Source organism: Chenopodium quinoa, unplaced genomic scaffold (genome assembly GCF_001683475.1).
Source record: "Chenopodium quinoa cultivar QQ74 unplaced genomic scaffold, ASM168347v1, whole genome shotgun sequence".
In the NCBI taxonomy this organism is placed as follows: Eukaryota; Viridiplantae; Streptophyta; class Magnoliopsida; order Caryophyllales; family Amaranthaceae; genus Chenopodium; species Chenopodium quinoa.
The window spans coordinates 2,111,799-2,137,223 of NW_018745461.1; the positions used below are offsets into that span (position 1 = coordinate 2,111,799).

Sequence of the window (25,425 nt, forward strand, 5' to 3'; positions counted from 1 at the left end):
CTTGTAATAAAACTTGAACCTTTTTTTATAAGGATGGTACACCTCCTCTAACTCTCTATTTAGGAGTTAGAACTAGACCAACTAGTTAAAGATTCACATCAAGTAGCTAATCAATCGACTTGCAAACTTCCTAACTTTACTGAAAGCATTATTGTACGTACTACTCAATTGGATCATTATCGATGAAACCAATATAACAGTACAATTAAGAAATGTGGTCACTTATCCTTTACTAAGCTACTTATTAATCAATACTCAGTCCTACAAATCCTTAAGCCAACCCTTTTTTATGTAACAAAACATATTAAGAATTCAAACAGCTAGTTACTTGAACATGCATGGAAATTATTCTATTATAGCTATTTTAGGTGATTTTTACAATATTACAATTTTAGGTGACAATGACATTAAACAAATGTACCTGAAAAGTCTTTAATAATCATTGCAAAACTAACTCTACGATTATAATTTATAAAGCCACTAAATTCAAAATTAAGATTAAAATTGTCATATATAATTACAATGCATCTTATTCCTGTTCTTCAAAGATTTTCTTGTTTACATTTTACACGATCTTTAGTGTGAATTTTTAGCCATTAACATTCTTATTTTTATATTATATATTGTAGTTAATATTACACGGTACATATGTTGATACGAGCTCTTTTTATGAGGCTCAAACGGGAGAATTTCTCCTGGAAGCGGAAGAACTTTTGAAATTGCGCGAAACCCTCACAAGGTTTATGGACAAAGAACGGGGAAACCCTTATGGATTATATCCGAAGATATGGAAAGGGATGCTTTTATGTCAGCAACATAAGCCCAAGCCCATGGAATTATTGATCTTGTCGCGGTCGAATAAAATGAATAAAAAAAGCGAAACATTTTAAATTTTATCTTGTTACTGGGTTTACCATTCTGGGTTTAATATTCTATTAACTAGAAATACTTTCGGTTAGGATTGATCTAAACCAGCCCATTATGTATACGATTCAGCATGCCAACTATTAAACAACTTATTAGAAACACAAGACAACCAATCAGAAATGTAACGAAATCCCCCGCGCTTCGGGGATGTACTAGGGTGTATGTGTGACTCGTTCCGATTATGAGCTGGAACAAAAGCAAAAGAAAGCATTTTTCCAGTATCAATGATCAGTACTGGTGAATAGAATAGTATAAAACTCCTGTCACTATCTAAAACGAATAAAATGAAAAAGATCTATTCATCTATTGGGTATGAAATTTATGGTTTCTGTCAGTCTAAATCGGATTTAAGATACAAAAATGAAAATTTCCCATTGGTAGCGAACGTTATCCATTTAGCGGGGAATCCTTTTTTAAAAGCAAAAAATGCATGCTCCCATTTTTATAAGAACGGACTAACAGGGTCAGCTATCTAGCTAACTTTCAAAATTAAATACCGTTACTGTATAGGTGGATCTCATTGTGAAAGACCTATTACTGGATAATTCATGGGTAGAGCCAAAATGTTTGAACTGTACAAGTTACTACACATTAAAAAGAAACTTATGAGATCATACATAGTGACTTTTCTTTCTTATATTGAACCATAAAGCGTAATGAAACTTATGCAATGATGCATAGTAGTGACTTTTCGTTCTTATATTATTGATCCATAAGGCGTAAAATGATAGATATTTAAAGAACGGGTGAAATTTGCCTTTTCATACTTCATTATTGCTCGATATAACACCTGATTCAATGCTTCATACATTTTAGGGAATATGTTTAAATGCTTTTATGTGTTGATTATTCATCAATTATTGCTAGCTTCACCTTACTTATAGGCTTATAGCACGTAATAAAATTGAAACACAAATGAAATAATTTGTTGATTATGTACAAGTATAATAACAGGTGTTAAGTAGAAAAATCTTAGGTGGTTCTAGCTAGCTTTTGGTACGTATGGTGCGGGTTTGGTGTATATTCCTTATTGCCAACCGATTTATATAGTGGCTTTGCTATAAATTTTACTCAATTTTTTTCTTCTTTTTTATATGTTTATTTTGTTATTTTTATAAACTAGAATTTAAGCAATTTTAGGAGGCCCTCCAATTTATTTATTCTTTCTTTATACTGTGAATTGCACGTAGGAATTTGCATCTAATCAATTAAATTGGCTGTATTAGCTAAACATATGATTTGAAGATAACTACTAGATTATTTGCTACATAAATTGAGAAGAATTATCTGAATCATTTGATGTAAAGCTATCGAAAATTAAATAATCACAAACTAAAGATCTCTTAAATTTATACTCATTGATTAGACCTATAGTTATCCACTAGCATAGTGCCCGTGCGATGCACGGTTTATAAATCAAACTATTAAACCCGTAGGAAAAAAAAAGGTAATTCATTTACTATTAAAGGACTTGGTTACTAATGGTCAATAAAAAAAAAAATTAAAGGAACGTTATTTGAATAGTATTTTATGTTATTTGAATTTCTTTTAATTTTTTATAATGTTATTTTATTAATTGAAAAATTATTGAATAATACTCCACGTAGTTATATAAGAAGTGGACTAATTTATTTATATCTCCCGTTGAGAAAAAACTAAAATTTTCTTATCATACCATCCGCATCAGTAGCTACAATCAATCTAATATTTACATGTTTTATTTACCCGTCGCACTCATTAAATCTATAGACACAATAATAACCTTATATTTGACCTGCCAGAACATATATTTTCCTAAGTTAAGCATTGTGCCAAAAACTATATATTATATAATAATCATATATATAACCAACAACTGATTAAATATAGTATACAACACAAATACTTTTTTTTTTTGAAACAAATACAACACAAATACTTCGTATATAGGTATGGATACTGATAATTTTATATAAATAAAGTATACGGAGTATATATTACTAAGATTTATCCCTACCTTAATTATAAAATGGTTAACAAAACTCTTATAATAGTGCATGGACATTTATATATCTAAAAATGTTCTTTTTACATATATTTTCCCCCATTTAATTTTAAAAGCCTTAAAATTGTCTCTTGAATTCGCTAAATTGATTTAAAAGGTTATGATCATTTCAATATTTAAAGCCATTTACTATTTTCATTTCCTTTTGTTTTAATTTTTCTTTTTAGAATTTATTAGACTATTAGGTTTCAAGATCGAAGTCAATATCTTTTTACCGTATAATCACTAAATCAAAGTCGCTCAACTAAATTTTTGGACATTGCATAGCTACACAACATCCAACACATTTAATGATTACATGCAAATAATTTTAATAAAACTACGCATTCGATATAAGTTATTAAACAATTTAACTATATATACATTTTGATAGGTTTATATCTTTCATATTAACAAAAATTTACAAATATTATTATATTTTGAAAAAAAATTTAGACTTTGGAGTTTTGTATAAAATAGATAAAGGATAAGTTAATTCCCGTCATATATGCATTGAGTTTTGGGTGTTCTATCCGGTTCACCCTTTGGGCTAATCCAGATTTGAGGATCTTTTCTAGGCTATTAGGTTCCACTCCCCTTCCGATTGTTGTTGCAGGGGAGCGAACACAGGTCTTCCCTACCAAGTGTAGTCTCAATCACCACTACACCAACAACCAAACACTTGGTATGGAGGATACGTGTTATAAAATATTATATTATATACATATACTTTTTTATATTATAAAAAATATTATATTATATACACATACTATTATAGTTAAAAGTATTATTATGTATAAAACAACATAAGTATATTGCACATGATTGCTGTATATCTAGTATAGTACATGAGCAATGCACGATTCTTAAATCAAAATGTTAGTTTTTCTAAAAAAAATTCATAAGTAATAGCATTTTTAATATGAATATTACAATTTAAAACACGAGTAACAGTTATAATACATTTTATATCTATCCCTTTTCCGTAAAATGTCTAATTCAATTTAACTTTTATTCTTCTTGTTTTGATTGGTTATTGGTTCAGTTTTTTAATTTTTTTTTATGCAAGAAAAACAAATGGTCATTGTATAATATTTTATTGTACATCTGATTTTTTAAAATTTTTGTATTGATTTCATAATTGACGTCAAACTAAATTCTTATCGATTTTATTTAATTTTCATAAAAAAAAAAAACAATATTAGCCTTTCAAAATACAAAATTTTTGTTTCCTTAATTATGCCACTTTAATCATATTGCTTCAAATTAGTTATTATTCTTTAACTTGACTATAGTTATTTTTCTTTAACTTGACTATAAATAAAGATTGGAAAGTCTTTATGGATTATTTGTAGTATTGGAAAGTATATATCTATTATAAAAAAATTAAATCAATATTTATGTTAGGAAATCATGAAAATCTTATGCATGTATAGATACTTGCTTTTATTGTTTGAAATTTAACAAAAATAACTATGCTTGAATATGTAAACAGTAATTATATAGATATATTTAATACTTAAGATAAGCCAATGAGAGAGTGACATTTGTCATCATCACATTGAGGCGCTTGTCTTTTAGTATAATATATAGAAGATAGATATATAGATAGATTGGGGTAATAATTAGTAAACAATGGCCCAATAACTTAGGATTATATAGCTTACCGCAATATGATATAGAGACAATCGACTATTGCATAACATTTTAATTAATAATGAAAAAGGTACGAATAGGCCGATAAATCGTGATTTAAGCCACATAATGGATAGGACGATAAAGGTATGAATAGGTCGATAAATCGTGATTTAAGCCACATAATGAATACCGAAATGAATAAAATCTTTCTAGTAGTGTACTGGCACTATTAAGTACAGAATACGCAGTCAAGAGAGACAATCATGAGTAAAAATTAGAAACTAATATGCTGTAAAACTTGGTCTTAAATTAGTTTCTTAGCTCAATCAATTAAATATTATAGGTGATGACAAGAATTTTGACTTACTAGGTCAAGCATTCAAATCAAAGCAACTTCGATATGAATCATATGACATTATACACAAAATACCACAAGTTAATTTTTTTTTTATACTTCATTCTAATCATATATATGATTGAAACAAGAAATGATAAATATATCTTCGTGATGAGTGTAGTGCTCTAGAAGCATCTACAGATAACTGACTTCAAGGTTCCAAGAAGCCACGTCAGCACTGGACCATAACAGAATAACTAATTCTGTTATGCTTTGTTATTAGTTAGTTACAGCTGTAATACTCTACTTGTATATATAGGCTGTTGTACTCTATTTCTCATTCATCCAATTACATTCTTACAAACACATTTCCTGTAATTGTTGAGCTAATAACAAAGATCTAAGTAGCTAAACTTTGCTACTGTTCTTCTCTATTTCATTGTTCTTCCTAAATACTTCTTCTTATTCTGTTCTCTAAATTTCTTCAAATCTCCGAGTTCTAAACTTTGACATGGTATCAGAGCCTACATAATCATATTTTGAGTTCGATTTAATCGTTTAATTTTGTGTGCAAGTTCCTAGAAAATTTTCGACTAGTTCAAGTTCAACATTCAATCTGTTCTTGTTATAATTTGAGCAAATGGCAGCATTAGACCCTTCTCAAGATCCAATTTCACCATATTATCTACACCCTTCTGATAATCCTGGTATGAAATTGGTTTCAGAAAAGTTCGATGGATCTGGGTATAGTGATTGGAAACGTTAAATGTTGATCAGTCTTTTAGCAAAGAACAAAGTTGGGTTTGTTGATGGTTCAATCAGTAAACCTGATTTGACTTCAGAAGTTTATAAGGTCTGGAATAGGTGCAACAATATGATGATCTCTTGGATTTTGGGTGTCTTGGATCAACATCTAGCAAGAAGTGTGTTGTATGTTAACACATCAAGAGAATCTGGGTGAATCTTGAAGAAAGGTTTGGTGCTTCTTCTGGCACAGTTTTGTATGCTCTACAGCAGTCTATGGATCATATTGAGCAAGGTATGGATGACATTTCAACTTTTTACACCAAGATTAAGCGTTTGTGGGATCAATTTGATGAGTTAGATCCTCTTCCTACATGTTCTTGTACTAATTGTAAATCTCAGCAAGATAGTAGGTTGATTGTGTTCTTGATGAAGCTGAATGATGGGTATAAGGTTTTGAGAGGGAGTTTGTTGCTGCAGCAATCATTGCCCACTATTTCTCATGCATACAGACTCTTGATGTAGGAAGAAAAGCATAAACAGTTGAATAAAAGCAGTTTAGACTCAGAGCCTATGGCCTTTGCTGTTAATAGGAGAAAATATAATGAGAGTTATAACAATTTTGACAAGAACAGACAATAGACCTATAATGGGAATTTTGGCAATAAGAGGCAGAATTCTTATAATGACCAGAACAGGAAAGTCAACTACTACTGTGATTTTTGTAAGATTCCAGGACACAGTCTTCAGAGGTGCCGAAAGGTGAATGCTCAGAATATTAATCCATTACAAGAATGATTTAAGAGGAAATAGGTTTGTTGGAGCAGTTCAGGGTGATGATGATGCTAGCACAAGTTTCCGAGATTATACAAATTTGAATTTTTCGAGGTTGTATAAACATAGAATGAGGCAATTTTAAAATAATAACACAAGAGGGTAGATTAATTGCTTGGCCAAAGAGCAAGTTAGGAGAAATTCACGTGGAAGGAGAAAAACCATATATAAGCTAACTCTTGTAAAAGAGGTAGTTGGCCCTTTATAAATTCCGGTGGCAGGTACACAATATATATAACTAACTAACCTATGCAATTTTCCTCCAATAAACTAAATTAATCTTTTTGTGCTTTCTTCGAGTGAAGTAAGAAAATTCAAAGAAAAATGGAAATAAGTAGTGAAGATAATAAGAAGATGAGGATTCTTTGTCTTCATGGATTCAGAACAAGTGGAAGTTTCTTAAAGAAGCAAATCAGCAAATGGGATCCTTCAATTTTTGCTAATTTTAATTTGGTAATTTTTTTTTTCTGTTAATTATCTGAAATTAGTACAAATTTATCATAAAGAAAGTAACTATAATATATAATACGAAGTATATATTATGAGGTTTTAACATGTACATGCAATAGTCCTTGAGTTGGTAAGAAAATTTTTTTACAAAATTTTTGTGGTGTTAATTTAACTTGTAATGATAATTAATTGAGTTTTCTACAAATTTACAATCACTTTATTAATAAGACCTTTTTTTTTGTTTCAAGTCTTTTGTCTATTAGAAGTTTTGATACACTCACATATATGACTCTCTAAACACCAAAAAAACATATATGACTATACGAGTAGCTTCAATTCGACAGATGTTATAAGTTCAGATAATATAATTTCAGACAAAATAAATCAAACACCCTAATTAGATTGATAATTTGTAGCCAAACAACAATTTTAATGGACTTAATTGCCCATGTAAAAAGGTGATTAAGGAAAATGGTGTCCCTTGACATGACTTCACTATATTATTTAGTCATGATCAACTGGATCCAACCTTATTTTGCTTGTCAATCAAAGTTTTCAACAACTTGTTCATAATAATTGGGAAAAAACACACACTTCACTCACCTCGATCAACATTTATTTTTGTTTTTATTAGTACAACTCAGATCTGCAACTAATTACACTGTAGTTTTATATTCCATTAATTTTTTCACCAAACAATATTCCATTAGTTTTGATTGCATAATTTAAATGAAAGTTTGAAATTATCCAAATCTCAATAAACCATGTTTTGGTGATTAGTGTTATGCATTTTAATACTCACCTATAAATAGACGATTAACGTAGTATAGTCACACCATGAACTCAAGTTAAAAAAAACAAATATACATAGTACTCGTACTTTTTCTGTGTCTATCATTTAAAAAATAAAAAATTGTAACAAAAAACTTCCACTTTTAACCGCGTATATTGATAACTAATACTTGTAAGCAAATCGTGTTTTATTGTTTAGATATGTAGATTAAAACCAATGAGTGAAGCAATTGAGGCAAAATTATGGATTATTATATACAATTATGGATGTATCAAACATAAGATGTCTTAAAATGAACTAATAAAATGAATAAAAACAAAAATGTGACAGGATTTTCCAGATGGACTATATCCTGCTGGTGGGAAGTCAGAAATAGAGGGATTCTTTCCACCTCCTTATTATGAATGGTTCCAATTCAATAAGGTACATACATTTATATATATACATGCTTGTATGATGTATCTTCTTATTATGCGTATTTCTCACCAACTTAAATAATATTGGTGGTCCAACCTTAAAAAAATTAATAATCCAACTGAAAATAAATTAATTCCAATTTAATCAAAGTTAATAGATGGAAGAATTCGGTGGATGTCATTGTTAAGAATTAAGACGGATATGATTAGTGTTAGTGGGGTTTGATCTTAAATTCTTTGTCTTTATTAGACTTAGATTGATTTAGTTATGATAAAGCCTTGGTTATTGGTGATTTGGTATCAATTAATGGAATACATAGCTTGTTTTTGGCTAAATTGAGTGGATCGATGATAGATGATCCGGGTGAGTTAGGGTCTGTTCTCATTGACTGAGCTGAGCTGAGCTGAAATGAAATGAATTGAATATTTTATAAGAGAAGGAAATTAGGAGCTGAAGTGAACTGAAAATAAACGTATAAGAACAGGCCCTTAGAGTAGCAATTAGCAAAGCCTTCATGATTTTCTTCTTGTATGTCGAATTCTCGATAGTTTTCTTTGATTCTCTTGGAGATAAAAAGGTTATATTTTTAAAGTCACAACGATTATGTAAAAGATACGAAAGGAAAAGAAATGCAGTACAGTGTTTAGTTTAATCAATTGCATGCAAATTGGTAGGAAAAAGAAAGAAATTGACAATTATGATTTCAATTTCATTTCCTCACAATTTGCCGAACGGAAAAACACAGCAATTGATCCAGGGTGGCACAAGGTGTTGCGTGACTTGCGTCGGGCCGTGCAACAGTTGTGTTAAGGCTCGGCACAACCACTTTCGGTTCTATGTGGGTGTTTGGCTGTTTGCTACTAGACCCAAGTACCCAACAGTTTTACTGATTGACATTTTTCTCTTTTAAGGAATTCACAGAATATACTAACTTGGAAGACTGCATCTCATATTTATGCAACTACATCACCACCAATGGACCCTTTGACGGTCTCCTTGGCTTCTCTCAGGTAACATCTTCGAATTAAATGAAAACTACTAGTATGAAGTATGCTTTATCATATCTATGAATTTTCATCAAATTAATGTATCAGGGAGCAACATTATCAGCCCTTTTGATCGGATACCAATCACAAGGGAAGGTGTTGAAGGATCATCCACCCTTCAAGTTCTTCATATCGGTTTCTGGATCGAAGTTTAGGATTCCAAGCATCTGTGAGGTTGCTTACAAAGAACCCAACAAGGCTAAATCAGTTCATTTTATTGGGGAAAAGGACTGGTTGAAACTTCCCTCTGAGGATCTTGCCGCGGCTTTTCAAGATCCTCTCATTATAAGGCACCCTCAAGGCCACACTGTGCCAAGACTAGGTATGTTGTCACACTTTATTTTCAAATGGTCTAATAACATGTCGATTATAAAATATATAAGGCTACCATTTGACTTTTGTGGTCAAATACTGTCAACTATAATTATTAATGCATGGCCTTGAAAGCATCTTAAAAAATAATAAATCGACAGTAAACTAAAAAATATTCTTTAAGATAATCTAGACACGTTATAACCAGTATTACAGATCAATACAATGTGTTTATGATCAGAAATTTGGCCACCAAAGTCAAATGGAACATAATTTACTGTCAAACTCTCCTTTGTGTATCCAAATCATTGATGAATGAATGAAACAAGCAGATGAGGCGGTGAGTGAGAAGCTGCTTAACTGGGTGAAAGAGCTGTTGGTCCAGACAAGTAAGGCTAAAGATGGTGTGCAAAATGGGGAAGCACAGAAGAAACAAGAGAAGACAGAAGAAGCCTGTGAAGCTGCAAAAGAAAAGCATGATTTTATGGAGAAAAGAGAAGTGGAGGTTGTACAAGCTTAAATACTTAAATCACAAATTATCGGGTAGTCATATTCATAGAAATGCAGTATTGTAAGGTCAATTTTCAGTTTATATTATTAAGCATCAAAGAAATTGACCATGAGAATAAGCAGGATATTTAAGATGAGCATTTCTAGTTTGTCAATTACCTCATGCTGGGAAGTGAATATATTGAGATGAACCTTCCAATAGCAGTATAGCACGATAGATGATCATCAAAGAAGGGAGACATTTCACTCAAATTCCATACATATTCCAATTTACAGGAAATATCAACCCTGTCAAAACCACCATTTTGCTATTTCACATGACATTTGCATAAAATTGGCAAGGAAAGATCAATCATATTTCGTTCTTTTAGCTGGCCCTTGGTCAATGATGGGATCAACAGGCGGAGGTTGCTGTTGTTCTGTCCCTTCCTGGGTTTCTGAGCCTTGTTCCGTTTCTGTAGGCTGAGATGGAGTATAGCCCTCTGGAAATGGTGGTGGTGGAGGGGCTGGTTGTAGCTGCATATTCAGAAGAAACGCTGCTTAGTATATACAAGTACTTTGCAGTACTACATACTTAAATAGTACTAATCTCAAATAATAGAGCAACTCTTAAATAAAGCACTGAAAATCTTCAGTACCAAATCCCAAGTAGATTGACCCAAAAAAATATATTCCAAGTAGAAAATGATTCTATATAAAGGTAAGATGAGTTTCTAACTGAGTGGAACTTTTTGCTCAAGAAATCCAGAAGCTATGTGAAATTTGGAAAAACAATGACCAACATAATCTACTTTCCCAAAACAAGACCAACATAATCTACTTCCCTTGTTCCGCTGCCCTCCTCCTGCTTCTTTGTCTCCCATTGCCTACTGAGATAAATTTCTTGGCCTAATTGACCTCCGTAGCTCTTGTTATGGATTGATGGTCATGCTCTCAAAAGAGTAGACCAAAATGTGCGGTGAATTCTCGCATCCAACACCCCCCACTGACGAGCTTGTGGTATCTTCGATCTTCACATCATCCTCTCCTCCACAACTCCCTGCCGACAAGCTTTTGGCATTCTCCACCTTCAGCGAGGGGTGGAGGAGTAGAGGATGATGTGAAGGTGGAGAGTGCCACAAGCTTATCAGCAGAAGGTGGTGGAGGAGAGGATTCGCCCCTCTCTTTGGCCTCCTCTTTTTAGGACATGGCCATCAATCCACAACAAGAGCTGCGGAGGTCAGACGGGCCAAGGAAATTACCTCAGAAGGCAATGGAAGCAAAGAAGCAGGAGGAGAGGAGGGCAGGAAGCAAAGAAGCAGGAGGGGAGGGCAGGAAGCAAAGAAGCAGGAGGGGAGGGCAGGAAGCAAAGAAGCAGGAGGAGGGGAGGGCAGGAAGCAAAGAAGCAGGAGGAGGGGAGGGCAGGAAGCAAAGGAGGAGGAGGAGGAGGAGGAGGAGGAGGAGGAGGGGAGGGCAGGAAGCAAAGGAGGAGGGGAGGGGAGGGGCAGGGGCAGGCAGGGGAAAGTAGATTATGTTGGCCATTGTTTTCCCAAAGTTCCACTCAGTCCCAAAACAAAACCAGCTGTCCCAAATTGGGCTACTCAACATTTTCATAACAAACAACCTCAGTTAAATAATCATTGATCTGATCCACATATGACAGCTTATGAACAACCCAAAAACAAAACAAGCAGAATGAATCCTGCCGCTGGAGGGGTCTAGGGAAGGAATGATATGCACAGATGAAGCCTTCACTAATCACAAGTCACGACATACTCCTCATTCTGTCAAAGACACTCAGCATATTAACTGTCCTTTATCTGAGATAATATTTTCCATCCATGAGAAGCTAAAAAAAGCAAAAAAAATCCAGGACAAGTAAAATATAGGGTGGTTTATTGCAACAAGCCAACAGAGGAATTGATTATTGAGAGGTACAGAGCTGTCCAAGGGCAGTAAGACTTGTAATGACAGTCTTATATAGGAATTTGTCTAAATAGAGTCCTAGAATAGAAAGACATTGGTATCATCCTTACTAAATAGCTATGTTTCATGTATGAAGGCTTAGACACGGTAAAGCTCAAAAAGTTCAGCTTACCTTACGCTGCAAGGAAGCAAGGATATGATCTACTCTCTTTAGTTCTCTGAGATCAATAGTCTCTTTAGTAGCTGTTGTATCATCATTTGCGTCATCACTTTCACTGTCTGTTGGAACAAGCATAAGAAAATCAATCATGTTAACAAGTTTTAGAGCTTTCCAGGTATCTTACAAAATTAGATATAAAATCCAGGACTAATTACTATGAGTGGTACAGATCAATAATCAGCAACAAACCCGAAATAAGGTGAGGCAAAAATGCCAAAATGCACAGGAAACTTCCATCCTAGACTCAAAGAATTCTACACAGGTCCAGCATGGTAAAAGCCATAATAGAAAGTTCTCTAGGCTTATTATAAGCTCTATGCATGAAGCTTGTGCTCCAAACAAGGAAGCATCCTGAATTTTCAATTCCAAAACGGTGTAAAAGGGAAATCAAGATTTCTCCAGAAGTGAATATAGATGAGAAGATTCTTGTTGTAGTCAATATAGTCATAGAGCGAGTTCAACTTCTCAGGTCATGTTGCATAGTTGGATCATTTTATCATAGTCAGTACAGGTTCCCCCAGTCCAGTTCCACTAAACTGTTGCTTGTTGTTTGCTCTCCTTATATCTAATCTTTGGCCAGCAGTTTGCCAGCATATGCGCAGAAATACTGAGATTTACACTCAGTTCCTAGTTTATAGTTTTATATACCCTTTCAAGCTATTATCTTCTGCTACACTTCTCAACTTTATTGTTTTCTTAGTGACAAGAGGCAGAGACAGACAGAGGTGGTGGAAAATAACGACCAGGCTTTACAACATTTTCCAAGTTATAAGAGTATAAGACTACTATCACATAAGTATTTTGACATCTAGCAATGAGAATGGTTTGCAGGACTAATAATTTGACATCCAGTGACTCTAAAAGAGGTCCAGAAAGCTAAAGTATTTCAGCATCTAAGACTATTTCCAAGTGGATAACAGATTTAATGTAGATTTCAATAGGCTGATCCACACTTTGTCTGGGAAATTACCAGTTACTAAGGATCTATCCAAAGTTTCCAAGAGTTGTTCATTCCTAGAAATCACCTTCTCTTATCTTCTCAAACCGAGATGAAAACCCCTCAAGATCACGACAGTTTTGAATATAGCAACGCTGATTTCCAAAGGTCGTGAAAGAAGAAGAATTCCCAGGAATCCCAGAACTTATAGTCATGAGTAATTGAGTACTAAAGAACATAACCAGCATAACAATGTTCACCAAAATAATGCAAGTCAAATTATGATTTATGAGCCTCCTGTAAATGCTGAAACCAAAGGCATTAAAAATTACCATGTCCAATCTTCTCCAACTTGGAAGCAGCAGTTGAGAATCCTTTCTGTATGTAATACAAAGCACGCCCCTGCCCATCCAAGTACACTTAAAATGAGCAAAGAATCTCCAAAAAAATTTTAAACTCCCGCGAAATGAGCTTTACTTTAAGCAAAATTATTTAATTTCACCACTAGGACTGTAAAGGGAACAATAAGCACATTTAACTATAACAGCTAGCGGGATTTTGGGTATTACACGTATTATCACTTGAAGAGGACTACTAAAGTGAAATCTTACAATTCTTGCAGAGAAAACACTGCAAAGCTGCGGAGCTTGATAGATAGAACCATCCAATACATAGTACGTCAACATCGGCGTAACTTTCTCAGGACTATCCCTCTTTTGCATACGAATGACAAACAGATTAGGTTCTACAACTTCATACAGCATATACTCAATCCCTGTCATCTTCCTGTATCAAAATCATACTCAATGTTTAAAGTTACCCACAAGAAACTACCTTGCAACAGAAATAGAAAACCTACCAACTTAACCTCTGTTCACTTCAGCCTAATTAAATCAGTGCAGCAAACATAAACTCAACATATGTGTCCTATTAAAGCGAGACGGTCCGGACAGATAGAGTACATCAATTATGCAAGAACATGACTTTATATTAGCAGTTAGCCAATAATCATAAATTTTGCCACAAAAACACTACCTTGATGTAATAAACAGTAAACACACAAAAATTCATTCTTTACTACACAATATTGCAATTACAAACACCCCCATTAAATCAAACACGTTTATCAAATCAAACTATACCACATTTGTTAAATTTGTATCAATGAATTTGACAATTAACAAATAAAATTAAGAAAATAAAACCCTAAAAGAATAATTTTGAAATAAAAGAGGGAAGAAATTACGGGTTTACTTACGAAAGATGAGAGAGATCAAGGGGATGAACAGAATTCATCCTCAATTGCTCATTATTGCAAGTGTGATCATAAAAGGGGGACAAAGCGAAGTAATCGAAAACAAGATTACGATCGAGAGGATAAGTGTTAAGCCATAATTGATCTCTAAAGCAAATTCCGGTCATGTCAGTTCCCGGAGGCGGCGGCAATGGCGGCGGATTTCCGTCCAAATTAGGGTTTCCCGGCATTGGTGTTGCTGCCATTGTTGAGTTTTCTGGGTTTGAAAGAAGTAAGAAATTGTTGTATTAGCGGAATTAATTGGATTTGGAAGTTAAATTACTTGAATTCGATTGAATTTGAATTGGATGATTATAAATAGGGATTATCAAATTCAGGTCTTTTTGAGTTGAGTGATGAAATTGCTAGAGTAGCAGCTGAAAGTGGGGTGAAGTTACTGGTCGGATTGTTTAATTTGGCCTTTGGGTATACGTGGTTAGCCCGAATGAGTGAATGACTACTCTTTCTCGATTGAGTAGCCAGTGTTACCCGAACTAATTTGTGGTTCAGGCGATTCCTTAAATATACCGAATATACTTTTTAAAGGCAGTTAGTAATTTAATTTAAGTAATTAATTATACTTTTTTTTAACTTCAATTAAATTATTACTCCCTTTGTTCCTAAAAGTACAACTCTTTGGTCTAATTTTAGTACCAAAATGATCGACTCTTTTGAATTAGAATACCCACTAATTTACAACAATGTTTGTGCAAAATTAGTTTCTTCATGTAAAATTTTGTTATTTCATGCACTTTTAATACTTTCTCTCTGTACTTTCTAACAAACCCCATTTAAATTTATCTTTCCAATATACTTTTACTTCTTTTTATTTAACTTTCTTAATATACTTGCGAAATCAACCCAAAGGGTTTGTTCTTTCGGGGACAGAGAGAGTATTAAATTACTCTTACAAAAAAGTATAATTAGTTATACTTAAATTATATTACTAATTGCCTTTAGAAAAGTATAGTTGGTTATATTTTCATTCAACAAAACAATTAGTAAAATATAATAAATTGATTGAATTGGGCATAGTTTTCTTAAACAACAGTAAAAACCTTGAATTGTAGGAGTAAATTCTTTATTAGAAGGTAAACCTTTCCAAAATGTTATTACTAGTAGTAGATTTAGAAGATGTATGTGAAAACCTAATTTTAAAAGGAGGTAGGTTTTTTTTTTTTTTTTTTCTCAAATGAGGAGCAAGTCCAAGTACAAAGAAAATAAATATAAAAAGCTAAAACAAAAGACTACTATGGAGGAATGAAGCCTGGGAATGCTACACCCCTAGCATCCTCTTCTAAAATATGACTAAGCTCTACAGAAATAATATTAATGATATTTAGTTGAGAGTCTTAAATGAAGAGCTGTCAATTCGGTTAAACGGGTCGGGTTTAGATTGTAAGAGCGGGTCGGGTCAACTTAGCTCGGGTCAATTCGGATTAATTCAATAACCTATGCGGGTCGGATTTGGGTTGGGTCATGCTTGAGTCGGGTTACGTCGGGTTTAGGTCGGGTTACATTCGGGTCGGGTGAACAATAGGTTGGGTTTCGGGTTTTCATGGGTTAAAACAGATTAGGGTAATTCTCGGGTTTGAGTCAGGTTCGGTTCAAGTCAATAATTTGCGGGTTATAATCAGGTCGGGTTATTTTCAAGTCGAGTCATTCTCGGGTTCAAGTCGGGTTCGATTCAAGTCAATAATTTGCGGGCTATAATCAGGTTGGGTCATTTTCAAGTCGGGTCATTCTCGGATTCAAGTTGGGTTATGTTCAAGTCAATAATTTGCAGGTTACAATCAGGTCGGGTCATTTCCAAGTCACATAAATAGATAATTAATTTTTATCAAGCTGATTATTTCCTTTGACTATTATATATATATGACAATATACTAGGAAACTATAGTCTATAATTTAGGAAGATAATTATCTCCTTTGACCATACAACAAATATATACTATATTTAACTCTTAAATTTGATGATGATGCTCCTTTCTTTTGCTGGTCTGGATCGACTTGGTCACCCTAGACAAAATGCTTTGATCAACAATAATGAGGTGGTCTAAATTGCATTTAAGGTGATTTGAAATCGGGTCGGAACAATTTGGGTTGAATTTAGGTCGGGTCAATAACAAGTCGTGTTAATTTCGAGTTGGGTTAGTAATAGATCGGCTTGAATTTTTGGGTCGGGTAAGTAATAGGTCTGGTAAAATTTGGGTCGAGTCAATAACAAGTCTGGTTGAATTTGGGTCAGGTCAAAGACAAGTCGGGTTTGTAATAGGTTAGGTTAAATTTGGGTCGGGTTAGGAACGGGTCGAGCTGAATTCAGGTTAGGTTAGTAACATTTCGGGTTAAATTCGGGTTTTGACGAGTAAAAACGGGTTCAGGTCAATTTCGGTTCAAGTCGAGTTCGGTGCAAGTTAATTAAATTGGTCGTTGTAAACCGATAAATCGGTGCAAGTTGCATTGTAAACTAGTAAATTAGCCGTTTAATAGCAAATTGGATGGTTCCACACACCCAATTAGATTCCCGTAGGGTATTAAGGACCATGGTAACCTTTTTGGCAATTTTTATTTCCGGGCAAAAGAAAGTCAAAAAATTTTAAAATTGAAGGCTAGTATCCACGCTTTTTGAGAAATTTTGTAGGTTTCGGAGCCCGGTGTCGAAAAGTCTTGATAATTTAGGAGATACATCTCGGGGTCATATAATACCGTTTGGAACCATATATGATCATTATTTGTTGTCATAAATATATGTTCGTGGTAGGCTTGAATTATTGAAATCGGTGCAAGTTGTAAACCAGTAAATTGACCGTTTAACATCAAATTGGATGGTTTCACACACCCAATTGGACTCCCGGAATGTATTAGGGACCATGGTAAACATTTCGGTAATTTTTATTTTTAGGAAAAAAAAAGTCAAAAAATTCCAAAATTGAAGGCTAATATCCACGTTTTATGAATAATTTTGGAGGTTTCGGGCCCAGTGTAGAAAAGTCTTGATATTTTAGGGGATACATCTCGGGGTCATATTATGCCGTTTGGAACCATATATGATCATTATATGTTGTCATAAATGTTCGTAGTATGCTTGAGTTGATGAAATTCGTACAAGTTGTAAACATGTAAATTGGTCGTTTAAAGACAAAAAAATTGGATGGTTCCACCAACCCAATTGGACTCCCGGAGGATATTAGGGACCATGGTAAACATTTCGGCAATTTTTATTAAAAAGTCAAAAAATTCCAAAATTGAAGACATTATATCCACGCTTTTTGAGAAATTTTGGAGGTTTCAGGACACGGTGTCGAAAAACCTTTAGATTTTAGGGAATACATCTTGGGGTCATATAATGACGTTTGGAACCATATATGATCATTATATGTGTGTCATAAATGTTCGTGGTATGCTTGATTTATTAATGAAATCAGTGCAAGTTATAAACCGGTAAATAGGCCGTTTAAAGGCAAGTTGGATGGTTTCACCCACCCAATTGGACTCTCAAAGGGTAGTAGGGACCGTGGGAAACATTTCGGCAATTATTATTTCCTAGCGAAAAAAGTCTAAAATATTCCAAAAATAAAGGCTAATATCTACGCATTTTGAGAAATTTGGGAGGTTTTGAGGCCCAGGGTTGAATAGCCTTTAAATTTTAGGGGATACATCTTGGGGACATATATATAATTCCGTTTGGAACCATATATGATCATCATTTGTTGTCATAAATGTTCGTGGTATAGGCTTGATTTAATTGTAACACCCCCAAATCTCCCTCTACGTAAATACTATATTTATACGTATATAAATACCGTAGAGATAGACTTGGGCGTATTACCGCCACGTGAAAACGTAAGGCTTATTTAATTACTCAAACTGCAGCAGAAAAATAACTAACTTTTATTAATAATATGAATAATTATAATAACTGTTTCAAAATAATCTAATAAAAAACTTGTCCATACATAAATAAAATTAATTCCTATCTATGTGATCCCAATCCCGACTCTAGCATGCGTACGAACAACTTCACACCTGAAATCAAGACTGCTTACCAAAATGGTAAACAGGGCGAACCAAAACAAAAAGGAAAACAGATTAGCAAAAACGCTAAGTACGTATAAATGCAAGGCATGTAAATACTTTTATTAGGCAAACATGCTTTCGAAATAACCATATAAATTTAAACCTGTCACGAGTCACTTTTCAAAATAAAACTTTCCAAAAATAATTAAACCTTCCAAGGGTAGTAATATCCATCAATAAAAACTTTCCAAACCAATAGATTTCCAATTTATAAACTTCTCAATTTTTGATATATTTCTAAACCAATTTTCCCCACGTAAGTGTGCACACCCCCCAAGCAAGTTATACTATACTTGAGGAAAGACCAGATCATACAAAGCTCATGGTCTTACTTAACCAGTCCCGGGTAGAGGGACAATTAAAATATCAAATACTCAGGCTCACAATGAGCTACAAATTAATTAAACCAAGTGATTTATAAATCAAACAACTTTCATTAAAACGATCAACATTTAGAGATCAAACCTTCAAATCATAAAATTATATACTTTAACTTGTCATGAAAATTGTTAACTTAAATATTCATACGCAACATTTATTCAAACAATCATTAAAACAAACATTATACAAAACACGCATTCAAAATTGTATCAAGGACCTAGCCACCTATACGTACCTTGATCACGAGAACAAAAAAAAGGTACGACTACTAAACTTGACCACGATCGGGAGACTCCTCCTACACAAATAAAATAACCTAAATTAATATAAGGTTAACAAAATAACACAAAACCAAAAACACCATTCTATTGTGCATGAACTACCTAAATATTAACCTTTATCAAAATAGTGCTATTAGTATAGTTGGGTGGTCGTTGGTGGCGGATGAGGTGGTTGTTCGGTGGCAACAACTTGGTTATGGGTTGCAGAGTTTATTTAAGCTAGATAGAGTAAGAAGAAGGGGTGATGAGATAGAGAGTAGAGAAGAGGATTTCTGATTTTTGGTGTGAGGAATTTGTGAAATGTTGAGGGTCTATTTATAGTGTTTAAGGGGTAGTAAGATAGAGTTAAAGGAAGTTTGAGATTAACATGGGAACATGATAAATGTAAGTTTGTCAAATGAATATGAGTGAAACTTAGTCTAGGTTAATTCATGTGGGAAAATACAATGGAAAGGATTAGGGATGGAAGTAAGATAAATGCTAATATGGTTAAGAAAGATAAATTAAGAGATTTAAGTAAAAAAAAAATGGTAAATTAAGAGATTTTAAAAAAAATAATAATGATGAGTATGGCTTCTTCATAACTCACGGCCCTTCTTTTTTTTTTTTTTTACATATATATATATAACGAAAATCATTCTTAAATAAATAAAATAATTAGATTTGATAATTAAATCAAGTTAAAATATATAGATAATATCAAAACTAAGATTTGTTGTAATTCATGAGATAATAATTAAGCTAAAGTTGTTAAGTATTATTAAGATAAAATCCGGAAAATAAAATTAAAACGGCGTACAACGTTAATTAATAAAAATACGGACCGACCAAGATCATAATTTAGAAATTTTAATTATTTCAATTAATTAAAGAAATTACTAATTAAGAAAATATTTTCAAAAATTAGGGGTATTACAGTCTACCCCCCTTAAAAGAAGTTTCGTCCCGAAACTTAAAATTATTTAATAACTCGAATTAATACTCCAAATTAGTTAAAATTTAGTAAGTTCATGCACAACCTAAGGACTTGACTCAAAAGATTCACTTAATAAAGACATCAAGGAAAGCGCGAAACTCTATTGTTTTCTACCCCCCTTAAAAGGAAGTTACGTCCCCGTAACTTAACCACTCACCATGAAAAGGTTAGGGTACTTTTTACGCATTTCTGCCTCAGCCTTCCAAGTTGCTTCCCCAACCTTATGGTTCGACCATAAAACCTTGACAATCTTCACATCCTTGTTTCTGGTGCTTCTAACTTTACTATCTAAAATTTTCATTGGTCTTTCTTCATAGGTCAAACTCTCATCTAGCTCAATTGTCTCTGGTTCTAGCACATGTGCAACATCAGGAATGTACTTGCGAATTTGACTTACATGAAAAACATTGTGCACCCTTTCCAACTCGTTGGGTAAGTCCAACTTATATGATACTTTCCCAACCTTCTGAAGAATCTCATATGGCCCAATGTACTTTGGGCTCAACTTCCCCCTCTTCCCAAATCTCATTACCCCCTTCATAGGAGATATCTTTAGCAACACCTTCTCTCCTACTTGGAATTCTACATCTCTACGCTTCTCATCAGCATAACTTTTCTGTCTATCTTGGGCTACTTTGATTTTCTCCTGGATTAACTTCACCTGCTTAACAGTTTCCTCAATCATCTCAGGCCCAAGCACAACCGTTTCACTTATGTCACTCCAACAAACTGGGCTCCTACATTTCCTTCCATACAAGGCCTCAAATGGCGTCATTCCAATGCTTGCATGATGACTATTATTATATGAAAACTCAATCAAGTCTAAGTGGTCTTCCCATGAACCTTGATACTCAAATACACATGCTCTCAACATGTCCTCCAAGGTCTGTATGGTCCTTTCAATCTGACCATCAGTTGCAGGGTGAAAAGCTGTACTCATCAATAGCTTTGTTCCCATGGCCTTTTGCAAACTTTTCCAAAAGTTAGACAAGAATCTCGAATCACGATCTGAAATGATATCTGTAGGCACTCCATGATACTTCACCACAAACTTCACATATGCCCTTCCCAACTGATCCATAGACCAAGTGTTTTTCATAGGTATAAAGGTTGCGGACTTAGTCAATCGATCCACAATGACCCAAATAGTGTCATTCCCTGCCCTGGTCCTTGGTAATGCCCCCACAAAATCCATGGCGATCGAATCCCACTTCCACTTTGGTACTTCCAAGGATTGGACCATTCCTTGTGGCCTTCGATGCTCTATCTTCACTTTCTGGCATGTTAAGCATTTTGCCACAAACTCTGCTACTTCTTTCTTCATGTTTGGCCACCAAAAGACCTTCTTCATATCCTTATACAACTTATCCCCTCCAGGATGCATCGAATAAGGAGAGCTATGGGCCTCCTCCATCAGTCTTTGCTTGATGTCCCCACGATGTTGTGGAATACACCATCTCCCTTTAAATCGAATACTTCCATCATCAGTAATAGTAAAGTCCAAAACCTGTCCTCCCTCAATCTTCTCTTTTATTGCCTTCAACTTCGATTCCCCCAACTGACTTTCTCTAATCTCATCATAAATAGAAGGTTTCACCGCCAAGGCATTTAACATCTTACTGACCTCTCCATGCTCCACCACTTCCAAATTCATCTTCTGAAATTCTACACACAACTGGTCTGGTAAAATCATCAAATTCATCAAATGACTGGTTTTCCTACTTAAAGCATCAGCTACCACATTAGCTTTCCCCTCATGATATTGGATATTCACACTATAATCTTTCATAAATTCCAACCATCGTCTCTGTCTCAAGTTCAAATACTGCTGAGTGTAAATGTACTTTAGACTCTGATGATCTGTGAACATTTTACAAGTTGCACCATATAGATAATGTCTCCAAATTTTCAAAGCAAACACAATCGCAGCTAACTCCAGGTCATGGGTTGGATAGTTCACCTCATGTAGTTTCAATTGTCTCGAAGCATATGCAATGACCCTCCGATTCTACATTAAAACACAACCCAGTCCAAACTTCGATGCATCACTATACACCTCATATTGCCCACTTTCATCTGGCAAAGCCAATACTGGTGCTGAGGTTAACTTGTCTTTCAAGGTCTGAAACGCTTGCTCACACTCCTGGGTCCAAACAAACTTACATTCCTTCTTCATTAAATTCGTCATGGGCCTCGCAATCCTCGAAAAATCCTTCACAAATCTTCGATAATAGCCTGTCAATCCCAAGAAACTTCGAACATCTGACACATTCTTAGGTGTTGGCCATTCACTCACTGCATTAATCTTCGAGGGATCTACTGAAATTCCTTCCCTAGAAATCACATGCCCCAAAAAGGCTACCTTTTCTAACCAAAACTCACACTTCGACAGCTTAGCATACAATTGGTGCTCCCTCAGGATCGACAATACTTTCCTCAAATGATCTTCATGCTCCTCCCTATTCTTGGAGTAGATCAAAATATCATCAATGAAAACCACCACAAACTTATCCAAATATGGCCTAAAGATTCGGTTCATCAAATCCATGAAAACTGCAGGTGCATTAGTTAACCCAAATGGCATAACTGTGAACTCATAATGGCCATAACGTGTCCTGAAAGCACTCTTGGGAATGTCCTGCTCTGCAATTCTCAATTGATGGTACCCTGACCTCAAATCTATCTTGAAAAATATTCCAGCCCCTTTCAACTGATCAAACAAATCATCAATTCTAGGCAAAGGATACTTATTCTTGACTGTCACATTATTCAACTCCCGATAGTCTATGCACAACCTCAAACTTCCATCCTTCTTTTTCACAAACAACACTGGAGCACCCCATGGAGAAGAACTAGGTCGAATATATCCCTTATCCAACAAGTCATCTAACTGAGTTTTCAATTCCTTCATCTCAGCTGGAGCCATCCTATATGGGGCCTTCGAGCTGAGATAGGTCCAGTCCCTGGTAGCAATTCTATGGTGAACTCAACATCCCTTACTGGCGGCATACCTGGTATCTCATCAGGAAACACATCTGGAAATTCCTCAACTATTGGAATACTCTTTTTCTTCTCATCCTCCCTTCCCACTTCTTGAACACTACACATGTATATAGGATAACCCTTCTTGACACAATAAATTATTTATAATTTTTATTATTAGTTAATAGGAAGATTTGTAAAATAAATTATTTTGGAGAATTTATATTTTCTATAAGAAGCCTTGGAAGAAGGAAAAAGATTGAGAATGAGGAAGAAAATATTAATAATAACAATTTACTATAGTTAAATTTTACAAAATAGTGGTTTGTTACTTAAATAGTTTCGCATATGTTTAATTTGGAGCTATTTTCATATTAACATATTAATATATTAGTATTTTAATAGATTTGAATATTAAAATTTAAATGTAGTAGAAATAAAAAATAAAATAAAATTATGGTGTCTAATCAATGACTATAGAGACAAATATTTTTAGGTAAAAAAATACGAGTATTTTCCTTTTTTTTTAGAATGTATTGCAAATTATGTTATGAATATTTATTTATAGCTATAAATATTTGTCCTAAAGATATGTCAATTTTTTTTTATTTTTTTAAGTTATTATATTGTACTCTCTCCGTTTTAAAATACTTGCTCCATTTCTATTTTTTACACTATTCATTTGCCCTACTTTGACTAATGTTTGTGATTTATACATAAGAAAAAATATAGTCTTGTGGGTACTTGTTGGAATCATCTCAATGAATAGATTATTAATTTTCAATTGTTAGAATTTATAATTATTGGTAATTAAAGATATAAGTGATCAAATATTAACATCGGCATGCGTGTCCAAGAGAAATGGAGCAAGTATTTAAAAATAGAGGGAGTATAAGATAAGGGAATTATTTTTGTATAAGATTTTGTTTTTTTAATAGAATTTTATAAAAAACAAACTCACTAAGGACACACCAGGAGATAACATGTGTCATTGTTGGTGTGTCTTTTAGTATATAAGTTATTGATTGATTGATAATCGATGATGATTGATTTTGGTTAGTTGTTTACAAGTTACAACTTCATAGTAAAGCTTTAATTTGTGAAAGTATCTAGAATGAATGAGGCCTTATATTAATTAAGGAATCTTATGAATGGTTCATGGTTGGCGAGTATATGATCCAAACTCGATTTATTTTGCTTTTTCTATACACCAATAATCAACTATATTTCACTATTGTCAAAAAAAAAAAAAAAAAAAAAAAACTATATTTCACTACCTTTTTAATACGGAGTATACTTTAGTTACCTTCCTATTGTGCAAAGGTAAATGACATTTTTATTTGGAGTAATTTATTTCAATGCATGACAAATTACATACAAAAATATAACGTAAAATAAAAACCATTATTATTTATAAATATATACGAAGTAACGACCAGTGATGATACAATAGCAGTCTTTTAGAATATATCTAGAAGACCATTATCATTAAAATTTAAAAACAACCCTTAAACAAAAGTGCTGAAATTACAAAGTTGTAAAATTACAATGCAAATAGAACTATCTCTTCCTTATACATCATTAGCTAGTAACAACTAACCAAGGAAGAAGATACTTTATTTTAAACCATGAAGAACGTAATCAAGTACATACTTAATAAACCAATACCAAGTTTAATCTACCAAAAAAACTATGGCATAGGTTTATTTTTTGATGCAATTTGGCTTAATTAAAGCCCACCCCTTAAAAAACCCGGGTTAAAAACAAGACAAGGTACATCATTGACGATCTTGCGAGCACCAAGGGCAACGTTACTGACGAGTCTGCCGGTATTAACATTAGCCCAAACGGAGCAACCGCGAATGGGAAGGCTAACAACGGCCCTAATTTTAGAGATATCATTTACGCTGTTTATGATACTACCTACGGCAATATTGACCTTACAAAAGCCGTTACGGTCGGTTTTGGTAGTAGCAATTGTTTTGTCGTTGATGGTGATGTCAATATTGAGATTGGCCAAGGGCGCGCAGTTGTTGCAGGGATCGAGTAAAGTGCGCGAACAATGAAGAGTTCCATTTAGTGCTAGCGCCTTCACGTGTATTCCGTTGATGATTAGGGTGGCATTGGCTTTTGGTAAGGTTGTTGTGCCTAGGATTACTAGGGCTAATGCAAGGAAAAGAAAGGCTTGTGTTTTTGTGTTTGCCATTGTAAGAATTTTGAAATTTTGAGTTTTTTTTTGTAAAAAAAAAATTTATTTTAGGAAATATAGTTTAAGTAATTTGTATTTTGTTGAAGTGTGGAGAAATTGAGGGGTGAAGGGAGGTTTTTATAGGGTGTCAAT

General features: G+C 33.8%; 1 protein-coding gene and 1 long non-coding RNA gene across 2 annotated transcripts; one reads left to right on the forward strand and one right to left on the reverse strand.

The window, feature by feature from the left end:
- Nucleotides 1-8,746: 8,746 nt before the first annotated feature.
- On the forward strand, nucleotides 8,747-9,939 carry LOC110714848. Its single transcript, XR_002510159.1, has 3 exons — nucleotides 8,747-9,173; nucleotides 9,258-9,531; nucleotides 9,854-9,939. It is a non-coding gene; the product is annotated as an uncharacterized LOC110714848 (long non-coding RNA).
- On the reverse strand, nucleotides 9,688-14,875 carry LOC110714847 (mediator of RNA polymerase II transcription subunit 6-like). Its single transcript, XM_021893398.1, has 6 exons — nucleotides 14,352-14,875; nucleotides 13,705-13,879; nucleotides 13,426-13,495; nucleotides 12,109-12,215; nucleotides 10,191-10,547; nucleotides 9,688-9,982 (listed from the first exon to the last, which is right to left on the reverse strand). Exons 1-5 carry the CDS (start codon nucleotides 14,591-14,593, stop codon nucleotides 10,380-10,382), a joined length of 762 nt encoding a protein of 253 aa, XP_021749090.1. The 5' UTR covers nucleotides 14,594-14,875; the 3' UTR covers nucleotides 9,688-9,982; nucleotides 10,191-10,379.
- Between the last annotated feature and the right edge of the window lie 10,550 nt (nucleotides 14,876-25,425).